Genomic DNA, 27443 nt, shown 5'->3' on the forward strand with positions numbered 1-27443 from the left:
GAGGAAACAGTCGAGAGCGAAACCTCGATTTTTGAGTTTTTTGCGAGTGAATTTCGGTCCGAGCTGCAGTTGTCCTTATCGCACTAATTGGAGGCGGAGACAGTTTCTAAATATACGTACACAGAAGGAATAGTGATGGGCATAACATCCTTATTAGGGATTGCAGAACCGGTACTGTTTTAAAGAACCGGGATTTCCCGGTACTTTCGGAACTGGTCTAATTATTTCATTATTTTAAATAAAACGACAGCATTTTACGATTTGACCACCTTTCGTATTATAATTTAATAATCACATTTTCTTTTATTACGTAGTAGGCAATTTTTTTTTAGAAATATAGTGTTTTACATTGCTCACACTTGTGCGTCACAAGTAAAAGATAACTACTTTGATGTTTGCCACTAGATAGCAAATTTAATGAAATTACATTGACGAGGGGATTTATATATAAGTATCGCAGTCGTATTGTATAATCCGCCGTATTACATTACGGCTAGCCGATATCAAAAAAAGGGCCATTTTGAAATGCGGCGGTTCAACGATTAAGGTATGTTGGGTAAATACCGGATGCGGGTGAAGAACGTAGGACATTCATTTCCCCTCCTAATTTGGCTTTATTTTTTAATGTAGGCAACATTGTGTAAGACGCCATTTCATTGCGCCTCGACTGTCAGTGTCCCCGCGTCGCTCAGGGAGTCGGGCTTGTGCTATGTGCAATCACAGAGAGCAAGGTAAATTTCGCGAATTCTTCCTTCTATCCGATCTTCGCTCTGTAATTTATTTTGCGTATTGTGATGAAACTGTGTTTGTTTTTGTAATTGTGTTAACAGACCTAGCACTGCTGTAGACCGATATCCGATCTTGACCCTTCCAGGAAAGATCGGACCAGAAACAATCAGATCTTTACCTATTTAAAAAACAGCAGTGATTATCAAAGTTTAAATTTTCTTCAATTTACCTACTGACCTTAATTATCACATTTATTGTTTTCTTGATCACACTTTCGTACCATTATTTTTATCCAGTGCCACTACCAGCGCGACGGTTACTGACAATGTATTTCTTTTAATTTCCGCAACCCAAAGGTTGCCTTTTAGCGATAAGACCGCATGTTGTTTACCTGTGCTTATGTGTTTTAAATTTTCTTTTGTATTGTTTTCTTTTATTGAAGTGTGCAATAAAGAGTATTTATATTGTATAGGGATGATGATACATATTGAAATTTATAACAAAATCGAGTAAAATAAATGAGCAATTTTTCGCAATAAGGTACCTACACATACGGATGTATATGTAGATGTGCACGCATACATACATTGCTAGTTTCGGATACAAAATAGAGATAGGGCTTCGAAATTAGTTTCCTTAAAATGCTTCAAGAGGGCTCTCTTTTCCTATATATTTACTTTACTCTTTACATACGATCCTTACATTTTATCAAAAAAAAAAGATTGTATATCAACTATATATATATACATAATTGCAAAATTAAACCAACAAAATCGCAATTTTAATTATTTTCCATACTTCAAGATGGGCTCTCAGTGACCTTGACCTTTTTAAAGAACTACTTAGTCTTTTTGATTTCTAAGTTTGATTCTGGGCACGATTATTTTTTATTTTGATTTTTGTCCCTCCTACTTAAGTACTTAATATCTTCCAGTACATTCCATTCAATAAACAATACGAGTACATTTACACTTTCCCTAAACCTGTACAGCTCACGAAATCTTAAATTGTCAAAACTTCGCAACGTATCTATTATTTTAGTGGTTTTTTTTTATTACTTCGGGTAAACCTTACAATAAGAGGTTTCTTAGCACATTGTTTACTTATCAAATTGCCTTATGACATAGGTATCAAAGTTTGAGAGCCACAATTTTATCAATTTTTGTATCAGGGTTAAGATCGGATACAAAAGGGTAGACACCGGACCTATTTCTTTGTGATACCTTATTCTCTTTCCATTAGAAGCAACTTTTTTTCACCATCCAATGTTCTCCCTTGATGGCAAAACACTCGTTACCCTAAAAAAAAGTGCCTCAATTTTACACAGGTACAAAACTAAAACCGTTCTATATTGAAGATTACCAAAATTCAGGCCGAATCTACGGTTATTATTTAACGATTCGCTACGTACTTCAAGAATCTGTCATGTGTTGAGATCTCGAAAAAACATTTTTTCATGAGTTCTCTCAATTAGTCCCAAAATTGTCCGGCATTATCCCAACATACTTTACCCAGATTGTCATTGCGATACGTTCTTCAATAAGGCGGCTCAAGTTTAGCCCCATCGTACTACAACTTAAATAGATTGTAGTTTAACCATAGGTATATTTATACCTACTTACAAAATTTCACAACACACCATGATCACTCCCAACTTACTGATACGGATAGGTAGTCAAGTGTAAAAATATGGGTGTACACATCTTACTCAAAAATATGTCCCATAGCATCTTATTCCAGTGTAATAAGAGCGTAGTACCATATTTATGAGACGATTCTTTCGATACATATTTTTGCACTTGACTGTACGACGACAACCGAAGCTGAGACATCATTCTTTTTTGCAGTTTTTACCTATATGGTAATTAATATCAATCAATCATTTATTATTTTGTCATCATAGGTGTAAAATACATTTAGTACAGGTGATAGGGTGTTTGGTATTAGGGTGTAATAGATACAGTATAATATAAAAATGAAAAACAATATTACGTGGTAACAACAAAAACAACTTGCGTCGGGCAGCGCAGAATAAATTCCGTCTGGCTCGCGGGCGATGTCGACGGAACGGCGCGCAATGAGCGAGCGCACGAGTCTCGCGTCTGTGTGCGCGCACTCACACTTAGATAGCTCCGGCTCCCGCCCACCGCAGCGCGACAGAAACATAGCTTCAAAAATTCGAGATTTGAAAAGTTGCTAAGCTAGGAATTGCTCTTAACACAACATGAGTACCACCACGTCAATATACAGACTGCAAAAATTAAAACCATCCTTTTTCATTCTGGCTGTTGTTATCTGGTTCTACACGAATTTTCCATTAAAATTTATTTGTAGTTTTACATGTACGTAAAATGTATAATTGTTGGTATAAATAAGCAATAAAGAATATTTACTTACTTTTTTGTAGTCGGATAAAAATCATGACAAACTTTCATTTCCTTCCGTTTTCCTGAAACACGGGGAAAGTAAATAAAAACGTCAGAAAACGCTCGACGCGTGACAATTTGTACATTCTTTACGAGTGCAGGAAACGTTGGCAACAGCTTTAAACATTGGGATCCATAAAGAGTCGATAACAAATCGCTGCGCGTTGCGAGGCGCGGGAAATGTGTTCATGGCAATATTAATAAATGGAATTGTTACTTGTTACAAGGACGACTTTTGTGTAATACCGAGGAATTTGATATTATATTTAATAAAAACGGAATTTGGTTAGTTTGTAATATGAACAAAACCAAGCCAAACGTAGTAGCTTGGCTAGAAACCTAACTGGGTGTTGTGATAAAAAAAATCAAGTGTTCGATATGTATCTCTAGATTTAAGATGCCTTGTCTGACGTACATACCTATGGATGAAATTGCCAGTTTTTAGAGGCGTGTACTATCCTAATCCTAGCCAGAGAAAGAAAAAGACTCAATGCTTTTGTGATTAAAAGCGAAGAAAAAATTGCAAAAGCATCTTTTTTTGTAACACCTGTGTAGTTGTCCATAGGCTACGGACACTGTTTACCCTCAAGCGGGCCGTATGCTTGTTTTCCACCGATGTAGTATAAAAAAGTACTTTTATACCGTCTTGAACTCTAGCTAATTAATGCCACCAAGCAAACCTTTAATTTGCCTCCTGACATTTTGCTCAATACTCATGTAGAACGAATGAACATTGATTGAAACTAAACACTGTTTTATTACTGCATTATTAAGCCTTTTCCAGGCATAGTACGATTTATCGACCACATACGCGCCATTACAATTTCAACTTTAGCATTCCGATTTAAGGTTCAAATTAGATTACACTTTCAGGAAATGTTACTTGTCTTCAAATGAATCATCAAAGCTGGATTAATTGGAATATATTTGGCTTTTTTGGGAAAACCTTGTAGATTGGTGCGGCCTGGAAAAGGGTTAACTCAGGCACAATATTTCGCAGACGGCTTACCTTTGTCATCAAATCTCATAAACCGAAAATGATTAACCCGAGAAACAAAGGGAACCTCATAAACGTCAATTCCGAGGTTGCTTATTGTATCTCATTGAAGTGGAAATAATAATAACGGCCTGTCTGTGTGTATGTCGTATAATTGACAGAAGCAGCTCGATTCGGGCAACCAATGTCACTTTGACGTTAGAAATATCGTAGATAGATCTTATTGGGATAGCAGCGGAATCGAAATAAACGTCAATTTTGATATGTCGTTTAGCTATCGATCTTTCCAAGATCTTAAACGTGTCTTAATCATTATTCTAATCGGGCCGTTAGACTCAAAAAGCTCAAGTTTCTTTTCTACCAACAATAAGTCTACTATATGTTCAAAAGAAGCGGAAAAATGTCTATCGGCCCGATTCGAACTTTAAGATAAGTACAGTCGCGTCTGAAAATTTACAGGATCAGTTTACATTAGGGTCGGCAACGCGCATGTAACTCCTCTGGAGTTGCAGGCGTACATAGGCTACGGAGACTGCTTACCAGCAGGTGGGCCGTATGCTTGCTTGTAAAAAAAAACTTTAACATTTGCCGATAGTCCCCTAAGGATCGAAAATATTTCAAATCAAGGGAGTGTTGCAGAAACTTTCTTACCAAATTTTCGTTTGTTTGTTATACGAATTGACTACACTTTAATATAATACATTGTATAAAGGGTAGGTACGAGTAGAACACAACAAAGGAATAAATCCTCCCTACTTCCGTTATTCGGCCTTTTGGCTGTATTCGGCCCCTTTTATCCCTTGGATTGAGTTTCAACCCTTGAGGATTCATTTTTCAGCTAGGTATTTTTACGGAAACCACTGGTGTTAACTGTTTCTTAAAAATCTTATACAAGTTTTCATAATTGGCTACTTGACTGTTTTTTGTAAATAATGTCAAACGATCTTGATTTTCCTGAAGATCAAATGTCTATATAGGACTCATGGCATTTGAGCAACACAAAGGTCAGAAATGAGAGTTGAAGTCTGACGCTCGCACTCGATGATTGAAACGCCTCTAACAAAATGATAAGGTGATGTGACGTCACATCATATAAGTCTGTCCTAAATGTATGGAAGATCAAATAAATTGCCATTTTGACCCTGAAATATTGCGTTTATGTGTATAGTTGTTATACAATTTATTTTTCAATAAAATGTAAGGAATCGAATGGTCTTTTCTATTTTTGAAAGATAAAAAAAAAAAAAATTTTGAGAATTCAGAGCCTTGTATTTTTTTATAATCTCAATATAATTTTTTAAATTCCACTATTTTATATGATATTGCTACTATGGGACGTATTCTGAATTGGTAGATGTAAAAAAAATTACAAATAACACCTTACAAAAACTAGTTTTTTACGAAAAACAAGTAAAGATTCAATTTAAGTCACAGGTTTAATAATAACACTTGATTTTTATATATAAATACTTAAAAAAATTAAAAAAAAAATTTTTTTTTTGCGAAAATGACTTTATCTCATATAAAAAAATCCTTCTTTTGGCCTCAGAAATGCGTGGTTAAAATCTTTCGGGTTCCTCGTGTTACACCGTGTATAGTATAGACATCTTCGCATCGAGTAGCTTGCTACTTTCATTGTATACATCCCTCTAACTTTCCCTCATACTTCTAACTTTCTCGTCTCACAAAGCAACCCAACTTTTACGATTTTCATTTATCCTGATTATGATTTACGACATGTCAGGAAATCGTTACGGTTCACTCGGCTTTTAACCTATCCTTCGGTCCGCCGAATCCGTACCGTCTTAGATTTAATACGAATAAAAGCTATCGGCCCGTAACTGATTAAATACGGCTTTTAGAACATCTCTTAAGGAAAATGATATAGACATGAGTACATATTGTTCAAGAAAGATATGCAAAACTGTGATTTCATTTAGCTTTCTTGATGTTTGTACGATTGATCTAAAAGCACAATATTACTATCAGTTTCTAATCACTCGTTGCGATGGTGAGTATAATCCTGGGTAAATTTTTGGAAAACTATATCTTTGTTGTAAGTATTTAAATTCAACAAACATGCATCTATGTAGCAGTTAGAGACCCATTTGACACTGGACCATTTATAAGCATGATATTAAAAAGTAATATTCCATTACTGGCAACTGGCAGGCTGGTAACTGGCAGGAAGTGGCACAGGATCGGGACAGGTGGCATTCTCTCGTTTTGGAGGCCAAGACCCTCTTTGGATCACTGCGCCACAATAGTTAGTTAGTTATTCCATTATTTCGAAAAAAAAGTATTTTACTCCAGTCTTCTAGATGTCAAAACAATAGGACAACAAGAAATAGTTGACCCACATAAATACGATTACCTTTCAAGTCTAACCGTTCATCTTCCGTCAAGTATGGGCCCGATTCGAACAATGATTTAGAGATGCGTTAGTTCTTGGAAAGAGATTGAAAAGATCGATAACTAAACGATATGTCAAAATTGACGTTAACTTTGATTCCGGTCTTATTTCAATAAGACATCAATAAGAGATGGTTTAGAGATCTAAGCAAGATCTAAGTGACTTCTCGAAAGCTCATAAACGTGATTGGTCGTGGAGCATACTTGTCAATTTTGACAGATAATTTGATACGTCAAATTATGAAAACATGTCTTAAAAATGGCGAAGTCGGGTCAAGAATGTTTGTTTTTGTTATTTTGCTCGATGATAATATTTAAACTGTTAGCTTATACTGCAGTAAACTAACGTGGAAGTGTGCAGCTAATGAAGAATTAGTCTTGAAACCATTCTTTAGTCAACAGTCAACACCCGGCACTCCATCCATTGTGGCTATTTGTTAATAAAAACCAGCGATCACTTTACTAAAAGCAACTACGGGACAACTTTATCCCCTATGAGAACAGTTCCTGGCGAAATCGTCATTAACTAGGTAAATGGAAAACATAAATCTATATATCGTGCCCTCACGAAACAAAGGTTCTCCGAAGCAGATTCATCCCCTGTTCAAGCTAAAAGATGATTCGTTCGTGCTAAGTATCAATGGACTAGCAGACTTAGAATCCTAGAGGAAGGCAGCCTGGGGTCGCAAGAGTGTCACGACAAACTTTTGGAAGTGTTGACGTCGTGGTTGTTCGCGCCGCCTGGTTCCAGCTAGTTACTCATTTAGGTACACGTGGACTGTCAAGATAATAATTTTATTTGTGGTGATTTAAGATAAAGTGATAGTGCCTCTTTTGTTTGTGTTACCTCAATTACAGGTTTGCTATATGTAAGACTATCTAAAATTATTTTAATTCAGAAAATCCGTACACTGTCTTGTGATGACCCATTTAAATATAGGCACTTACCCATCAGTTAGTAACAAACTAAAAACAATGTTGCCTTGTATGACACAAAATTGCTTCTTTCCACTATCTGATTAGTTGTAGGTACATACATAATATTGTACACTAACTTGTCTGCTTATGAGTTACAAATTGTTTCATAATAACTCAATACCCTTATAGTATATACGAAAGTGATCAATATAGTAAGTTATAATGTTTAAATATTAGGCAAAATAATATTTTACTGAATAAACTCCAAATCAGATGAGCGGCCCAAACGGGTCAATATTCTAAGTTATAGATAGACTAGCTAAAGAATGGGTTTTCTCATCTTTCTTCTAATAATGATCTGTAGTACCATTAACTTACTTTGGTGGGTCCTAGTGGGAATGATTATTCTCAGTTGTTACCAGTAAAATATTTTAATGTTCAATATTCACAAAAATATATAACACATAAATATACAGTGAGTTATTTTTTCCTTTGAAAGCCGTTTCAGTAAACGGCTCCAGAACTGAAAAAACATTTTAAAACAAAAAGGTATGAAATTAATAGTTCTTCAAAAAACATTCTAACAATACAGCTACTTCATAATTAAGTTTCTAGTATGTTAATACTGATAATTAAACATTTCAAATTTGTTTCTGTAGTTACCTCCTTCTCCTACTCCTCTGGAGTTTCAGGCGTACATAGGCTACGGAGACTGCTTATCATCAGGCGGGCCGTATGCTTGTTTGCCACTGACTTAGTATAAAAACCTGTAGTAAAATAAGAACAAATCAGCGGTGCCACTATGGTTCTATTTTTATCACTTGTCACTATGCCCATCACTTTTGCACTTACATACATACTTGTTAGAATGTGACAGGCGTGGTGACAAATGATAAAGAGTTGACCTTAGCCCTACAGAGAAAGTTAAACTACAATCATTAGTCTTATCAGCGGTGGCATCATGGCTCCATTTTTATCACTTGTCACTATGCCTGTCACTTTCGCGCTTACATATTTGTTAGAACGTGACAGACATGGTGACAAATGATAAAGAGTCGACCATCTTAGCCCTACAGGTCTTATCCATTAAATAAGTGCGAGAAAATTTACTTATCTTAGATGAGTTTTCTGTTTATTTTTTTTCTTTGATGACTCATTCTTTGATAATTTATTTTGACATTTATTAGTGATCTCATGTGTAATATAAGAATTGCTTCATTGTTAATAATAATATAATATGTTATGAGTTATGATTATGAATAATAAGATATTATATGCTGTGCCCTTGCAGGGTCCATGTGAGACATTGTATATCATGTATAACATCTATACTGTACCATGGTTGCAATAAAGAATGATTATGATTATGATTTAGTACATTGTGTAGTCCATACTAATATTTACTGTTGAAAACAACACATTTGTTATTATTTATGATTGGATTTTATATTATTTATTTACTGGGTTAGATGTGTTTGACTGCTTTTTATCTGAACCAAAAACCCAATAATTGGTATAAAATAATAGTTTGTTATGTTTATTTAAGCAAGGCCTGTACTTTCAAGGTAGTAAATAAAAAATTAAAAAAGAAATATTTTTTATTTCTATAGTTCATAAATAATGCTCCTTTTGTGACCGATCAGAAAGACACTTTACCCCCAATTTTAAATTCTACATTGTAGTGCAGAGATTGTTAGCAGAAGTTGCTAAATTGCTACCTAGGTTTATGGTTGAAACATTCAAAATATTTTAGAGGATAGTGGACGACCACTTCCCCCATTTTCCTCCCTCAATATTGACATTATGAATAATATTTTTAAACAATTTCATGTATATTAACCATATATAGCTATGCCCCTTTGTTTTCCTCTTTTCGATTTATTATTATTAGGTATAAGATAGGAGCAAAATGAGAAGGTACTTAGCATCGCACGTTTACCCAGTATCACAGCAGTCTTGAAACAGAGACGCTTACGGTGGTTGGGGCACGTGCACAGGATGGAGCCCTCTCGTTTGCCACGTAAGGGCTCCTCTACACGATGGCCCAGCGTAGGCCAGTCCAAGGGACGCAGCTATGCGGTGAAATGAGATAGCAATATCACTTGCTCCCTCTAACGCATAAATGCGTCCCTAGGACTGGCCTACGCTGGGCCATCATGTAGAGGAGCCATAAGACTATCCTAAGCGAAGTAGCGCACGCGAAACGACCGGTTGGGCGACCAATGCTTCGTTTAAAGGATAGCGCAAAGCGAGATATGTTGTCCTTCCGAATCGATCCCACCAACTGGGAAAGGGAGGCTGAAGACCGCGAGCACTGGAGGAAGACCCTGGGAGATGGAGTAGTTGCACACGATGAAGCATGGCTTAAACTCCTTCACACTAGGCGAGAACTGAGACACCAGCGCGCTGTTTTCCCACCTTCGTCACCGGGCATGACATTCTCCTGCCCGCCATGCGGTCGCGGCTGCCGCTCTCGAATTGGGCTTACTAGTCATTTACGTAAGTGCCTTAATGTTATGGGCGCTGTTCAAACCATCATTTAATTGATGTTAAAGGCCAAATGATGTGGAACAAAATACAAATTCCATACAATTATCAAAAACACTTATAATATTTGAAAAATCTTAAAAAATCAAACAAAGGGGCATACGTATTATTTATATACATAAAAGGGTGTAGCAGGATAGCCTAGGAAAAATTGCCCCCAGCGATTTTGGGCCTAAACTGTAATCATACGATGCCTTTTGGGGAGGTTATACTCTGCACAAAGTTTCATCCCTCTGTTACCCCCTGGGGGTGAAAAACACCCGATTAACCCCAAAACTGTTTTAATTATTTTTTCCTAAACTATGAAAGTGACGAATTTCAAATTTCGTACAAATATTAATAAGACTAAAAGCTATGTGCTAAAAAAATATTAACCCCCTAACCATTTAAATTCTTGTAAAAAAAACAAAAATGAAAAAAGAATCATCCTGTATCTCAAGTTTGGCTCACGGTACACACACCATTTTTTTTTTTAAATGTACCAATTTATATTCTATATTATATAAAAGTTTCATGGACCTACTCCAGAAGGAACATTGCGAAATTAAAATAAACGTACTATTTCGTAGCCACTAATCATTATACTCGGATCATGCTTAATACGCAACGTCTCGGACCCGAAACCAAGATAATTTTAAAAAACCGGCCAAGAGCATGTCGGGCCACGCTCAGTGTAGGGTTCCGTAGTTACTCTTCCGTCACAATAAGCTAAACTGGAGCTTTAAGTATAGTAAATTGTTAACCAAGGGATGAAACGGTACCTTTCACGCGAGTTAAACAAATAGGCAAATTTGCATAATCAGTACCTAATTAAAGTATGTCTATTTACTATGAAGGGGAAACTTTTTGCGATAACTCAAAAACAGCTAAACTGATCATGTCCGCTATAGTTTTCATTTAATGTCTTTCTTAAGCTCTACTTCCACGATTTTTTTCATTTTTTTTGGACCTATGGTTCAAAAGTTAGAGGGGGGGACACATTTTTTTTTCTTTCGGAGCGATTATCTCCGAATATATTCACTTTATCAAAAAATGTTTGTTGACGACCCCTATTAGTTTTGAAATACCTTTCCAACGATACTCCACACTGTAGGATTGAAGCAAAAAACAAAAATTCACCCCCACTTTACGTGAAGGGGAGGTACCCTCAAAAAAAAAATTAGATTTTATTGTACGACTTTGTCGGCTTTATTGATTTACATATCCATGCCAAATTTCAGCTTTCTAGCACTAACGACCACGGAGCAAAGCCTCGGACAGACAGACAGACAGGCAGACGGACATGGCGAAACTATAAGGGTTCCTAGTTGACTACGGAACCCTAAAAATGTTTTTATAAATACAAATGAGTTTGATTCATACTTCTTTATCCCCACCTTTTTCAAATCGGGCACGAGCAGCGCCAGCGGTCGGTTGCAAGCCATTGTTTATTAATAATGCAAGGCTCTTAGCGGGAGTTCAATGAATAGTACGCACCAAAGAGCCAATACATATTAATTTCGCAATGTTATTCCTTCTGGAGTAGGTCCATGAAACTTTTGTATCATGTAGAATATAAACTGGTTCATTTTTGAAAAAAAAAATGGTGTGGTACCATGAGCCACACTTGATATACAGGTTGATTCTTTTTTTATTTTTGTTTTTTTTACAAGAGTTTAAATGGTTAGGGGGTTAATATTTTTTTAGCACATAGATCAATCATAGATCTTATTAATATTTGTACAAAATTTGAAATTCGTCACTTTCATAGTTTAGGAAAAAATAATTAAAACAGTTTTGGGGTTAGTCGGGTGTTTTTCACCCCCAGGGGGTAACAGAGGGATGAAACTTTGTGCAGAGTATAACCTCCCCAAAAGGAATCGTTTGATTACAGTTTCGGCCCAAAATCGCTGGGGCAATTTTTCCTAGGCTATCCTGCTACAATTGGAAAATCAATATATTTAAATTTTTCATTGCAATAATTTTCATATAATGTCAATTGTGCTGCGTCACGCTCTCCCCAAATAATCTTATTACATAAGTACTATATTACTTGTAATATTATTATTTCTAATTAAATTTAAATTACAAACTAATTCTAACGGATGATGGTCCGACCAGTACACGTCATAATGTATTTTTATACTCCGTATTAGTTTCCGTGCCGCTTCAGATACTACACAGTGATCCAGCCAGCTTTTAGTACCATTAATATCACTAACATAGGTGTATGTATCCGAGGCCACTCCTAGAATGTCTATGTCCGCACATTGCCATCTAACATCCGCACAAAAGTCTAACAACTCCTTACCGAATCGTCTGCCCGGGTGAGCGTTGAAATCCCCTAATATGAAGACGCAGTCTACCTGGCACTCCTCCACTATTGCCGCCATTTCCCCTAGGCATTCCGTAAATTCGGTAAGAGTCTCCGCAGAATCGACGGGCATGTACACAGAGAACACCAAGAGCGAACGATCCGATAACACTATCTTTACAGCAGCGAGTCGCGCACTTTTACAATGCACAATCGAAACCGATGTAAATAAACATTTCCGCCACAATAACGCCACACCGTGCACCGCCGTACGGCCTACCGCGTAAAATCCCAGCTCCAGTATCGACCGCCGATGCTACACCCTTTCGTAAAAATATTGTCACCGAAATTTAAATGCGACTTTCCTCAGTGAGACAAGCTTTCGTCATAATGATGATGCCTTTCATTCATGAATGTAAATAAATGTGGTTAACTTTACTTGATGTTTAATTTTATTAACCTTTAATAATGAACTCACTACTGAGGTGAAAAGTTGCGTGTCACACGAGAGCAGTTATTTTACATCTCGTGTTTTTAACTCCCTCGCTACGCTCAAGATTCTAACTTAGAATCACTCGCTTCGTGATGCAATTATAGAATCTTTCGCTTACTCAAAATCAACACTCGCAAGAAAAACCAACTTTCCTGTCTTGTTGCACAAATAACTATGTACAGTACATATGGTGCTACTTTACCGCACTAGTGCGAAAATTAGCGTATTACGTTACTGTGTCGAACATTTAAAGGCCCATATGTACTGTAAAACGTTGTACGATACATGTGCAAATAGGTAATTCGCAACTCGTGCCGATTTAAAACACTCCCTTCGGTCGTGTTTTAATTTATCGCCACTCGTTTCGAATTTCCTATTTTCGCACTAGTATCGTAATGTACTATTACAGTACATACGGTGCTACTATAGTGTTACGCACTAGTGTGTAAATTAGCACATTATGTAACTAAGTATGTCGAAAATTTAAAGGGTCATATGTACTGTAAAACGTTGTACGACACATGTGCGAATAGGTAATTCGCAACTCTTGTCGATTTAAAAGACTCCCTTCGGTCGTGTTTCAATTTATCGCCACTAATGTATCGTAAATAACTATTATACAATCGTGATATAATAAATAAATATTATAGGACATTATTACACAAATTGACTAAGTCCCACAGTAAGCTCAATAAGGCTTGTGTTGAGGGTAATTGGTTAGTCTTATTTGCAGGCAATAACGGACCAGCGTTGGACCAAAAATGTTACGTCATGGAAAGGGCCACTAGGGAAACGGGGTATAGGAAAACCTGTTACTAGATGGGAAGACGAAATAAAAAATATAGCTGGTCAAAACTGGATGCGAATAGCTCAAGATAGAGATGAGTGGAAAACTCTGGAGGAGGCCTTCACCTGTGAAGACGGGGTTCTTGCTACATATTAAAATTCATTTTGAAATAGTTTTAGAGCTGCCCTTGGGAAGCTATAAGTAATTAAGTTTGCTTATAGTTTTTTGATGTTGGTTCTAAAATTATTTTAACTTAACTCTAAACAACAATGTTAAAATGTTAAAATTTCGCAAGAAATAAAAGGCTATTTTATTTTATTTATTTATTATTTATTTGCAGGTTCATACATTTGCCATTTAATGCAAGTAGCTAATGTATGAACTCGCAATAAACACTAATCAATGTATAAACAGACCCCAATGTCAGCCTCACATACCTGAATGGGCTGTGTGCCACACTTTCCCATGCTGACCTTACATGAAGTTGAATTGAACATAGGTACAGTTAGCTGCAAAAAGTATGTATCGAAAGAATTGTACTTGGTACTACACTCTTATTACGCTGCGGGCTTAGCATGGTCTTAGTTATCACGCGATATGGTGACAATCTTGTTGTTAAAATGACAGTTTTCTTCGATTTTATCGTTCACACTACGGTTGCAGACGATAATAGGAGTTATCCACATTTGACAGCGATAGATGACAATCGACAATTTGCATAACATGGTCGTCGGATAATTTGACACATTATCCCATTTTGGCAGTTCAATATAGTTAATTTTATCTACGTGCTTCTTAGGTCACGACAAGCGTTGTCGTGGATGCAAAGCTCATGAAAAAACCTATGTTAAGGTATAAATTATCAGTAAGTATCCGTTTTTCTATGATTTTATTGAGTGTTAGTTATTGAGTGTTAGTTAGTTAGTTAGTAGTGTAACTCCTCTGGAGTTGCAGGTGTACATAGGCTACGGAGACTGCTTACCATCAGGCGGGCCGTATGCTTGTTTGCCACCGACGTAGCAAAAAAAAAAAGTTCCGCTGCATATAATATTGTCAATATTTTCTTTGCAGGGATGTCGAGATTTTTTTTCTTCCAGCTCGCAACTGCTGCAGAGGAAAAAGAAAGAAGAAGGATTCAGCGACGATCTTTGAGGGACGCTGCAAACCCCTTTGATATGCCGGACGAAGAGTTCCGTCATATATACAGAGTACGAAAGGAGTTAGTGTTATATATTTGTGAAGAACTCAACGCCGACCTCCAGCCTCACAAGGGTGATGAATTGCCATCTCACCTTAAGGTAAAGCTATAATATTGCAGTGTTGCTCATATAGTACCAAAAGTTTGTATGTTAAGATACCGCACAATCACACAAAATTAGCTGATACAAATATTTGGGTGAAATTGTTGTTTATAACATAACAGAGGTGCTACATTATACCTTAAAATTTAAATATTTCTTAAGCGAAAAAAATTACTTAAATAATTAAGCTGTGTACAACTACTTAAATAAGATTCTAACAGCATTACATCTAATTAATAGAATCAGGCGTTACTTTGCGGAAATCCATGCTAATTAAAACAAGTAATATTACTTTGCTAATCCGCGAGAAAATAACGTGTTAGTCAATCAGTGCTAACCCGTTATACTTACTTGCGTATTTTTACATGCAATTAATGTTCCCACCCTCCCACCGCAAAAATAAATACGCAAATAAATATAACAACCCACCACCAAAAGTACAAAACTCGACACGTGTTTCGCCTCTCTACGAGGCATCCTCAGGAGATGTTGACGGTATGACACCCGACAACTGACTGAGCTGTCTAGAACGGTCGGCCATATTTATACCTTGACCAGTCCCCCTACTGTGCAAGTGTGAGTGAGATGGAAAAATTCGTAATAACGGCGATGACGCAACATTCAACTGTTCGTTAAGAATCATCCCCCTATTGTTGTACCTAATTATTTCCAACTGTTCCAGAACACTCAAACGCAATCCTTTCTCGCAAACATGTAAAATATCAAAAGAATGATTCTCAGGTAAAGCATGGCCACTGTCTATCAAGTGCTTCGCAAAATTTGACTTTTCTGGATGGTTGTGTCTGTATGACGCAACATGCTCCTTATACCTGGTAGTGAAATTACGGCCTGTTTGCCCCACATACACTTTATTACAATTATCACAAGTAAGCTTATAAACTCCAGATTTTTTTCCCTTCTCGAGCTTATCTTTCCCATTGCAAAGTTTAGAGTGCAAAGTGTTGTTTGTCCTAAAAGCCACAGGAATGTCGTTAGATTTTAAAATTTTGTAAATTGCATCTGACAATTTGCCAACATAAGTTATGCTCGCTTTGTATTTCTTAATCGGCTCAGAGGATCGTGCAGCATACAACATATTGTTGACTATACTATTTCGCTTTTTTCTGATGATTCCATCCACAACAGACTTATCATAGCCATTCGAAACTGCTAAATGATAAATATTATTTAGTTCAGCTCGATAGTGTTCATCAGAAAGAGGCACAGTCAACATCCGATGCACATAACAATGAAAAGCAGCCAACTTATGTTGCCATGGATGCGTCGAAGAAGCCGGGATAACCGAATCAGTATGTGTAGGCTTACGGTAAATTTGGAAATGATGCCTATTATTCACTCTCGAAATTGTTAAATCCAGAAAATTCAATGAGTTGTCTTGCTCCAGTTCCTTTTTAAACTTGATTTTCGGATGCTTACTATTAAGTTCAGCAATAAAAGCATCCAGTTGGCCCATGCTCCCCATCCAACAAATAATCAAATCATCTACGTATCTAAAATAATATAATATATTATTATTGCCTACAATGTGCTGGTTCTCAAAATGGTCCATAAAAATATCCGCCATTAAAGGACTCAGCGGAGAACCCATAGCCAAACCATCACTTTGCAAATAATACTGTCCCCCAAATCTGAAATAATTTTGTTTCATACAAATCGCAGTAAGATCTATCAACTCATCTACCTCCCCTGGATGCAACCGTTGCTTTTCAAAAAGACCCCTAAGAATATCCAAAGTATCCCCATATGGCACATTCGTAAACAAACTGTCTACATCTAATGAAAGAAGGACAGCATTCTCTGGTATGTTAATATCTTTTATTTTCTCTATTAACTGCAAGCTATTCTTCAAACAATATTTCGGCTGGAACTGAGACTTCTGTCTAATAATAAAAAAATGCAATAAAAAATTCTATGTTTGTTTTTGAAACCGAGCATCAAAAGAACATGGTTGTGCCTATGAATCCACGAGCTCCTTTTCTTTACGGACTTCCAAAAATCCATAAGGATAATATTCCGGTTCGTCCAGTGGTCTCTTACTTGGGTGCTCCAACTTATAATCTAGCTAAGAGGTTGAATTGTATTATTAGACAGAAGTCTCAGTTCCAGCCGAAATATTGTTTGAAGAATAGCTTGCAGTTAATAGAGAAAATAAAAGATATTAACATACCAGAGAATGCTGTCCTTCTTTCATTAGATGTAGACAGTTTGTTTACGAATGTGCCATATGGGGATACTTTGGATATTCTTAGGGGTCTTTTTGAAAAGCAACGGTTGCATCCAGGGGAGGTAGATGAGTTGATAGATCTTACTGCGATTTGTATGAAACAAAATTATTTCAGATTTGGGGGACAGTATTATTTGCAAAGTGATGGTTTGGCTATGGGTTCTCCGCTGAGTCCTTTAATGGCGGATATTTTTATGGACCATTTTGAGAACCAGCACATTGTAGGCAATAATAATATATTATATTATTTTAGATACGTAGATGATTTGATTATTTGTTGGATGGGGAGCATGGGCCAACTGGATGCTTTTATTGCTGAACTTAATAGTAAGCATCCGAAAATCAAGTTTAAAAAGGAACTGGAGCAAGACAACTCATTGAATTTTCTGGATTTAACAATTTCGAGAGTGAATAATAGGCATCATTTCCAAATTTACCGTAAGCCTACACATACTGATTCGGTTATCCCGGCTTCTTCGACGCATCCATGGCAACATAAGTTGGCTGCTTTTCATTGTTATGTGCATCGGATGTTGACTGTGCCTCTTTCTGATGAACACTATCGAGCTGAACTAAATAATATTTATCATTTAGCAGTTTCGAATGGCTATGATAAGTCTGTTGTGGATGGAATCATCAGAAAAAAGCGAAATAGTATAGTCAACAATATGTTGTATGCTGCACGATCCTCTGAGCCGATTAAGAAATACAAAGCGAGCATAACTTATGTTGGCAAATTGTCAGATGCAATTTACAAAATTTTAAAATCTAACGACATTCCTGTGGCTTTTAGGACAAACAACACTTTGCACTCTAAACTTTGCAATGGGAAAGATAAGCTCGAGAAGGGAAAAAAATCTGGAGTTTATAAGCTTACTTGTGATAATTGTAATAAAGTGTATGTGGGGCAAACAGGCCGTAATTTCACTACCAGGTATAAGGAGCATGTTGCGTCATACAGACACAACCATCCAGAAAAGTCAAATTTTGCGAAGCACTTGATAGACAGTGGCCATGCTTTACCTGAGAATCATTCTTTTGATATTTTACATGTTTGCGAGAAAGGATTGCGTTTGAGTGTTCTGGAACAGTTGGAAATAATTAGGTACAACAATAGGGGGATGATTCTTAACGAACAGTTGAATGTTGCGTCATCGCCGTTATTACGAATTTTTCCATCTCACTCACACTTGCACAGTAGGGGGACTGGTCAAGGTATAAATATGGCCGACCGTTCTAGACAGCTCAGTCAGTTGTCGGGTGTCATACCGTCAACATCTCCTGAGGATGCCTCGTAGAGAGGCGAAACACGTGTCGAGTTTTGTACTTTTGGTGGTGGGTTGTTATATTTATTTGCGTATTTATTTTTGCGGTGGGAGGGTGGGAACATTAATTGCATGTAAAAATACGCAAGTAAGTATAACGGGTTAGCACTGATTGACTAACACGTTATTTTCTCGCGGATTAGCAAAGTAATATTACTTGTTTTAATTAGCATTACATCTGCTGGCTGATGGCAATTATCAACACGGGACTGGTCAGGATCATGGTTTATCTATTGGTCAGACGACTGTAAGCCACAGTATCTCGAACAATTTGTAGATGCTGTGAACAGAAGGTACTTATGTTTATTGGACCACTGAACTACTAGGCATCAAAAACTGTGAGAGTATACTAGGGCTATCTTAGTAGTTTTTACTTTTTTGAATAAGCATCAGTGTTGATGTATTGTGTAATGAGATAGGTATTGTTTGATAGTTATGTTCAGGTAGTTAGTTACATTGGATACATAATCTGGAATTGCAATACTAGCTAGGTTTGACTAAGGTTAAGTTCTAAAACGTGCCATCTAAAATATGCTCCTTTTTACAGACTTAAAGACCAATGGATAATAGTTTTTCCTGGAACTGATCGGTCCCGACGATCAGTTGCCTCAGGATTTGAGGATGCATATGGTCTGCCAAATATCTTGGGTGTAGTAGACTGCACTCAAGTGAAAATATTTCCCACCTGTGCCACACGGAGTGCAATATCTGAATCGGAAAGGCGTTCACGCTCTTAATGTACAGCTAGTAAGTTTCAATTTTAGTTACAAATAATGATTTTTTTATATTAATCATAAAATCCTCATCACTGACCACAATGTATGTATATTATAATTAAATAAAGAAATATAAATACTATGGGACAATCTAACACAAATCGACTAAGATAATGATGTACCTAATCTAGATTGATTATAATAATTCATTAAAATAATAACTTATATGTTACTACTTGGTTGTCACCAATTCTCAAATAAGAATATAAATAACCTTATATCTTCAGATTGCAGATGTCAACTGTAAGATCTTGGCAGTAAACAAGAGGTTTCCTGGCCGTGTGCACGACTCTTTCATATTTAACAATTCGTCCATTTAGGATGAATTAAGAAGATTGTACAATGGCCACATTGGGGAGTATTTCCTTCTGGGTAAGCAGAAAATTGTGTATCTGTACCTAGTGTAAATTTATTCGATGGGGAGACGTGACGTACGCGTTTGCGTTAACTGTCATTTTGTATGGAATTTTGAGTTTCCAAAACATCCCGCTTGGCGCGCTGTTTCTAAATCCCTTAGCACCACTTGCACCATTTCACTAACTCGGGGTTAACTGGTTAACCCTGGAGTTACCATGTTACCAGTACAATTTCACATTGGGTTAACGGTTTAACCGGTTAACCCCGGGTTATTGGAATGGGGCAAGTGCATGTTAGTAAATGTACTAAGATCACGACCACAGAATAAATAGTTCATGACTAAGTTAATATACCTATCATAATGTAAATAACCGGCCAAGAGCATGTCGGGCCACGCTCAGTGTAGGGTTCCGTAGTTACTCTTCCGTCACAATAAGCTAAACTGGAGCTTAAAGTGTAGTAAATGGTACCTTTCACCCGAGTTAAACAAATAGGCAAATTTGCATAATCAGTACCTAATTAAAGAAGTCTTTTTACTATGAAGGGAAAACTTTTTGCGATAACTCAAAAACAGCTAAACTGATCATGTCCGCTATAGTTTTCATTTAATGTCTTTCTTAAGCTCTACTTCCACGATTTTTTTCATATTTTTTGGACCTATGGTTCAAAAGTTAGAGGGGGGGGACACATTTTTTTTTTCTTTCGGAGCGATTATCTCCGAATATATTCACTTTATCAAAAAATGTTTCTTGAAAACCCCTATTAGTTTTGAAAGACCTTTCCAACGATACCCCACACTTTAGGGTTGAAGCGAAAAAAAAAATTCACCCCCACTTTACGTGTAGGGGAGGTACCCTAAAAAAAATTAAAATTTTAGATTTTATTGTACGACTTTGTCGGCTTTATTGATTTATATATCCATGCCAAATTTCAGCTTTCTAACACTAACGACCACGGAGCAAAGCCTCGGACAGACAGACAGACAGACAGACAGACAGACAGACGGACATGGCGAAACTATAAGGGTTCCGTTTTATGCCATTTGGCTACGGAACCCTAAAAAGGCATAAGCAAGGGGGAAGTTTCGTTAGTTGTTCAGATGATTAAGTATTATGTAACCAAAAAATAATAATTTCAGGTGACTCGGGGTATGCTCTTGAGCCATGGCTCATGACGCCAGTGCTGAATCCTGCCCCGGGAAGCCCAGAAGCAAGGTACACGGTCTGGCACTGTCGCGTGCGCAACACGATCAAGCGTACCAATGGGTACCTCAAAAACGTATTCCGGTGCCTGGGCCACGACCGCGTCTTACACTACAGCCCGACGAAGGCATCGTCAATAATAAATGCATGTTGCGTAGTATACAACATAATGCAACATTATAGGTAAGTGAGCTTAACATTGCAGATTCTCATCAGTGATAGAGAGGTTAGATAAGTAACGAAATTTTCTTGTTTCGCGGTAGACCCTCAGGGCCTCCGCTAGCTGACGCGGACGCCCGCCGCGTGCGCACGCTCGCGGGTCCTGCTCCCAGGCCAATTCCGTCGCACGCGCCCGCGCCACTTAGCGCTATTCATACAATTTGTTATTAGACGGGGCGTCCGTTCGGATAATCCGCGTCAGCTAGCGGAGGCCCTCAGATTGTGATGGATTGTGGTAGTTGTGACCCCTACGCAGAGTTTCGCGTAATATTCCCTATTAAATGAAGATAAGGGCAAATGGAATAAATTTCATTGTTCAGCGATTGATGAAGAAAGTTTCACATTTTTACTCTTTATAGTGATGATTAGATTTCTTCTTTAAATTCTAATATTCATACCGATGTTCTCCTTTTTCTTGCAGAAATGTTCCCGAGGAAATCGTAGGAGATATTGATGAAGACGCTCCTCAAGAACTTCCTCATCGTCATGCGCAAAACGGACTACTATTAAGAGTGGCGCAGGAAAAGCGTGCGCGTCTAATAAATACATATTTTGCTTATTACTATGTTTTATTCTGATACAAATACCTACCTAATATACAAAACGTAGAAAAATGCGCAATGCTTTAGATTCCCTTAACTTTGTTATGGCTACAGGAAAAATGGGAAAGAGTTAACCATATTATAAAATGTGTATGAACCAAATCCCTTTTTCCCGCTCTATGTAGTAATATACTAAATAAGTATGTATTTTCTTTCAAGAAATGTAATCAGAACATTATTTTACTAATAAAACACAGTTTTCAAAATCAGTAAACTTTAATTCCTTTTGCTCGGAAAACAAATAGGTAAAAACTCAAAAACGCCCCGAAAACCCCCATATAGCAAATTTAATTGAAATCATTTGAGCCATTTTCGAGATCACCGTAATCATTGACATATATCTAAGGACGGGCCTTATGGGCAATAAGAATAACCGGTCAAGTGCGAGTTCGTTTACCTCGCACACCGAGGGTTCCGTACAAACTTCAAATTTTCTCATGAAATACTTGACCAATGTAAAAAAAAACAATTTTTATTCTTAAACTTCGGAGATGAGAGAGGGGGGGGGATGGTATTATTTTCACATTTTCCTTCATACGTAAATTTTTTTTTCACAATGAAAATAAAAAATTGTTTTGTAATTTTCAATTTGAGCTCTTTCAAATGATACCCCACTTGACCTATTTAACTAGACTTTGCAATTTTACCCCCTCTTCATATTGGGAATTTTCCATTATTAATACTTACAAATAAAATAAAATAAATACACATCCAATATGTTTGGGTCAGCGTTATTCATTACTATTCCAAATTTCACATCGATAGCTTAAGGTGGTTCGATTTTCATACAAAAAACAATCGCTATTTATTAATTAATTACACAATATTATTACATAAATAGTTGCGCATCTATCTACTTTCGAATATTCATTTGCGCTAAATTAATAGAAAAACTTTGTTTCATACAGAAATCATGCAATAATCAACGTTATATTTTTATAAATTTTACTCATGTGTGTGTGACAAATGTCGTGTACAAATACATTGCGGCGTTGCCACTCCATGCTTCGGACGGCCATCGCGCGACGTTGCGATGTTTGACGCGTTTTTAGCTGACTCTGTCGACACTGACACTCAGTGTGACCAGGCGTACGATAATTGTCGTACATGTACGATAATTTGGGCCCCGGTATGACGTAATGTTCCAAAGAGCATTATCGTACACTAAAGTACTATAATTTCAGCCCTTGGATGATGCCACCTTAAAAGTCTAGTAATTTAAAGCAAAATATGACACTTTCTCTCAGAAATAGGCTAAAATTAGTATCTTTTGGGTGTTCGGCTCCTTGGTGTAAGTTTAAAGTTTAAAATGTCACAATTTCCTGTATACCGTTTGAGTCTATCCCAAAAATACACAAACATAAACAGATGTTTGCGCAATTTAGACGAAAATTGTCTTTTTTTTATTATTAATTGGAAATTTAAGCTTATTTTGCTAGACATTTTTAGGGGCTACCTTTTTGATTGGCGTACGATATTTTTTTCAACGGTACAATAATATTGACACTCAAGTACGATAATTCTCTTCCGCTCACCTGGCAACACTGCTGAAACTTGACAGGACCTACCCTACCGCGAAAACCTAAATTTGCAAATTGCGGGGATCTTTCTCTTTTACTCTCACTAAGACGTAATTAGAGTGACAGAGAAAAATTGCCGGTATTGACGAATTTCGATTTTCCCGGTAGCCGCCCTGGTGCTTGAGGTACTTGATAGAAAACAACGCTGCCGCATGTTCTGAATTGTGATTTTATGTGTTTTTGGATTGAAAATGATAGCAACGTCTAAATCAAGTTACAAAAATCACCGATATTCTGGTCCGCGAAAAACCAGGAAAAGTGTAACTGTAATTGGAGTCTACAAAAAAGCGGCCAAGTGCGAGTCGGACTCGCCCATGACGGGTTCCGTACCATTTATGACGTATTAAAAAAACTACTTACTAGATCTGGTTCAAACCAATTTTCGTTGGAAGTTTGCATGGTAATGTATATCATATATTTTTTTTAGATTTTTCATTCCGTTATTTTAGAAGTTACAGGGGGGGGGGGACACACTTTTTTTCACTTTGGAAGTGTCTCTCGCGCAAACTATTCAGTTTAGAAAAAAATGATATTAGAAACCTAAATATCATTTTTGAAGACCTATCCTTAGATACCCCACACGTATGGGTTTGATGAAAAAAAATTTTTTTTTTTAATTTTTATGACGTATTAAAAAAAAACTACTTACTAGATCTCGTTCGAACCAATTTTCGGTGGAAGTTTGCATGGCAATGTATATCATATTTTTTTTTTAGATTTTTCATTCTGTTATTTTAGAAGTTACGGGGGGGGGGGGGGGGGGGGACACACTTTTTACCACTTTGGAAGTGTCTCTCGCGTAAACTATTCAGTTTAGAAAAAAATGATATTAGAAACCTCAATATCATTTTTAAAGACCTATCCATAGATACCCCACACGTATGGGTTTGATGAAAAAAGATTTTTTGAGTTTCAGTTCTAAGTATGGGGAACCCCCAAAATTTATTGTTTTTTTTCTATTTTTGTGTAAACATCATAATGCGGTTCATAGAATACATCTACTTACCAAGTTTGAACAGTATAGCTTTTATAGTTTCGGAAAAAAGTGGCTGTGACAGAATCGGACAGACAGACGGACATGACGAATCTATAAGGGTTCCGTTTTTTGCCATTTGGCTACGGAACCCTAAAAATGACCAATTCATAGAAAATATGACCTAGAAACTAGTTCACTTTTATAAAACTCAATTTTGCCCGAGATTGTATTTAGGCGAATACCTAAGGGAGCTAAGTGTATTGATCTTGAATAATTAGTTGGCTAATACATATATGACTCCAACATGATATGACATTTACATCATAACTATTATACCTAGTTGGTTACTAAGTTCTGTTACTCGATTTCTTTCTTTCTTCCTAGCGTTGTCCCAGCATATTGCCACGGCTCAATGGAGCTTGGGGTCCGCTTTGACAACTAATCCCAAGATTTGGCGTAGGCACTAGTTTTTACGAAAGCCACTGCCATCTGACCTTCCAACCCAGAGGGTAAAACTAAGCCTTGTTGGGATTAGTCCAGTTTCCTCACGATGTTTTCCTTCACCGAAAAGCGACTGGTAAATATCAAATGATATCTGTTCTGAAGTTCTGTTACTCGATTTGCAACCTCTTTATTTCCGTTAAAACAAATGCTACCGAAAAAATAAAAAATGACAATGTGGTGGATTTGTGAGCTATAATTATATACCACACATAACGCTTATCTCGTCGTATCTATAACGAATTGGGGCCTAAAAGAGAATCGTATTCCAATTTTTTGAAACGCTTGTATTACTTTCTATATTAACTAAAAGTTGCCTTAAAATTCAGCTTTTATACTAAAAACGGCTTTAAATATGTTAAATTAACAAAATATATTTTGACAGATGCTTTCGCGCCCAAAACGCTCTTTGAAAATTGTGTGACGTCACAGTTTATGGTTTGACACATAACTACATACACACGTAGAAGATACGAACTGTCAACTGATATTTGTCATTTGTTGTTAATCGCCTAACTGTCAACAGTGTCAATCCGAGAGTTGTGACGTCATCAGAATCTTCAATGATGTTTCGAGTTTGGTCACTGGACGTGTGCCAAAAGATATTTTAAATTCAATATTTACAAAAATATGGTCATTACAGGTCCCCTAAAAGTAGTTTAACATGTTTTTATAATCCAAAATATTTTTTTGGGATACAATTATGCCCTAAGATTTGTAGATGGAAGCAACCCTATTGCGTTGCACAAATGTGGGCACCCGCCAAACATGATTTTGGGTGTGTCATACTTAGGACTAACACAGATTCATTTCTATGAAAAAGGTGTGAAAACCGGAAACTGGAAACCGTTCTCGAACCAATAGTGAAGCCCTTAAGCCACACCCTATTTCAAAACCAGCCATGGATCTTTGAACAGGACTCAGCTCCTGCACATAAGGCAAAAACAACTCAAGCCTGGTTTCGAAGGAACAAAATTGACTTTATTGCCCACGAAGACTGGCCGTCCTCCAGCCCGGACCTTAACCCCCTGGATTATGCCATATAGCAGGTTATTGAGGAGAAAGCCTGTGCTAAACCCCACCCAAATCTTAACTCCCTCAAGCGGGCCATAGTTAAGACAGTGACGGAATTAGACATGACAATCGTGCGTGCCGCTATTGATGACTGGCCTCGTCGTTTGAGGGCCTGTGTCAAAGCCAGAGGAGGATTTTGTGTACTTCATTTTAATATAAACTTTATTAAACTTTCGTTGGTATATTTTATGTAGATAAAGATTATTGCAGTAACAGAATTTAATAACCAACTAGGTAGAAAACAATGCAATACATAAACACAAATTGGATATGATGTGATCCGTTGAATGAAATTGACAATAAATAAAATAAATAAATAATTTTCTATCTCTAGGCATTGTGTGAAACTTCTAGTTGTGTCAAAATATCGGGAAATCAATAATATAAACAAACATGGTAAATATCTCATTTCTTTTTATAATGGTTATAAATAGAAGGCCATGCAATTTTGTAACTCACTGTAATTTAATTAAATGTATCGTAAAAAAAATGTTTTAATTCTACTGTAAAATAGTACCTACTTTTTTAAAGGCTGGGCAGTAAGGGATTGCTTTAATTTTAGAACAAAACAGCGTTTTTTTTTGAAAAAAATACCAGAAAATCTGACTTACAAATTTGGACTTTCTTAGGTTCATTCTACTTAGAATCTTCTCCACCCTAGCAGTAAAAAAAGATATCCTAAAATATCCATACCATTACGTCACATTTTAGTGTGAAAGAAATTTCAATGTAAAACTAAAACTATACAAATTTTCCGGTTTTTTTAGCACGAGGATTGATTATGCTACTAATAGTGATTCTGAGTTGGAAGAACCCAAAAATATCATGATGTGTGAGAATCAGATTTTTAATATTTTTATGGAAAACGCTCATATTTCTCATAAAATAATTTATTAATAATAGGTACTTGATAATACTGATAACAAAAAAAAAATTAATGAGTCTCGAACCCACATCCTCTTGCATGTATTTCCACGTACATACCGCAACGCTATTGAAGCCTATTCACGCTGTGCCAAATTGTCTACTACAAGGATCCCAGTAAGACTGTTTGAATGTGTGAGTGATACTTAGAAATAGAGTCAAGAAACATTCTGTCGACATTAAGGGGTAGTTTTTGTACAATGAAGTGTTCAATGTTTGTTGTAATAGTTCAATATTTATTTAAAGAGTGCGCTAAACATAATTTACAGTATAGAAATACCAAGACTACTCCACAAAAAAATTAAAACTCAAAATTTGCAATTGTGGCGCCATCTAGTGAGGTTTAAGCTTTGGGTAACCTAGTCGAACCACCTTAAGTACTTCTCGAGATATTTAGCAATAGCACCATAAGGGTTCCTTTTGTACCTTTTTGGTACGGAACCCTAATAAACATACGGTGTGTATTTTTGATATGGCCGCAAACGTAAACTAGACGGAGGGTGCGAGGACAGCGCTTAGCTCAGACGTCTTCCTCTTCCATTATAACTGTGTCTTCCAAGTTCTCAATAATCTCGGTGTCCTCCAATGTGTTAATACTGGAACAATACCAAAATATAATTTATAATAATAATTAAGAAGTGGGTCCTTTATTCAAGGTACGAGATATTAACGGTGATTACTTTTGAAGCCACATCCATATATGTGTGTAAGTTGAGTCTCTCGAGCAACTCGCAGATGGCGTTGCAATCGTTTAAAAAA

General features: G+C 36.7%; 2 protein-coding genes and 1 long non-coding RNA gene across 10 annotated transcripts in view; 1 reads left to right on the forward strand and 2 right to left on the reverse strand.

Annotated features, from left to right (window-relative positions):
- The window catches only part of LOC133531380 (synapse-associated protein of 47 kDa), a 184485-nt gene that overhangs the window by 44365 nt on the left and 112677 nt on the right, over window positions 1–27443 (reverse strand). The gene's annotated exons all lie outside the window — the stretch shown is intronic.
- The window catches only part of LOC133531428 (uncharacterized), a 357292-nt gene continuing 344975 nt past the window's right edge, over window positions 15127–27443 (reverse strand). The window contains exon 2 of the mRNA XM_061869641.1: window positions 15127–16525. Coding sequence (XP_061725625.1) covers window positions 15370–16512 — 1143 coding nt within the window. The 5' untranslated portion in view covers window positions 16513–16525 and the 3' untranslated portion in view covers window positions 15127–15369. The remainder of the gene's footprint in view (window positions 16526–27443) is intronic.
- On the forward strand, window positions 20624–21586 carry LOC133531523 (uncharacterized). The gene is made up of 2 exons (XR_009801546.1): window positions 20624–20991; window positions 21449–21586. It is a non-coding gene; the product is annotated as an uncharacterized LOC133531523 (long non-coding RNA).

Source organism: Cydia pomonella, chromosome 2, assembly GCF_033807575.1.
Source record: "Cydia pomonella isolate Wapato2018A chromosome 2, ilCydPomo1, whole genome shotgun sequence".
Lineage (NCBI taxonomy): Eukaryota > Metazoa > Arthropoda > Insecta > Lepidoptera > Tortricidae > Cydia > Cydia pomonella.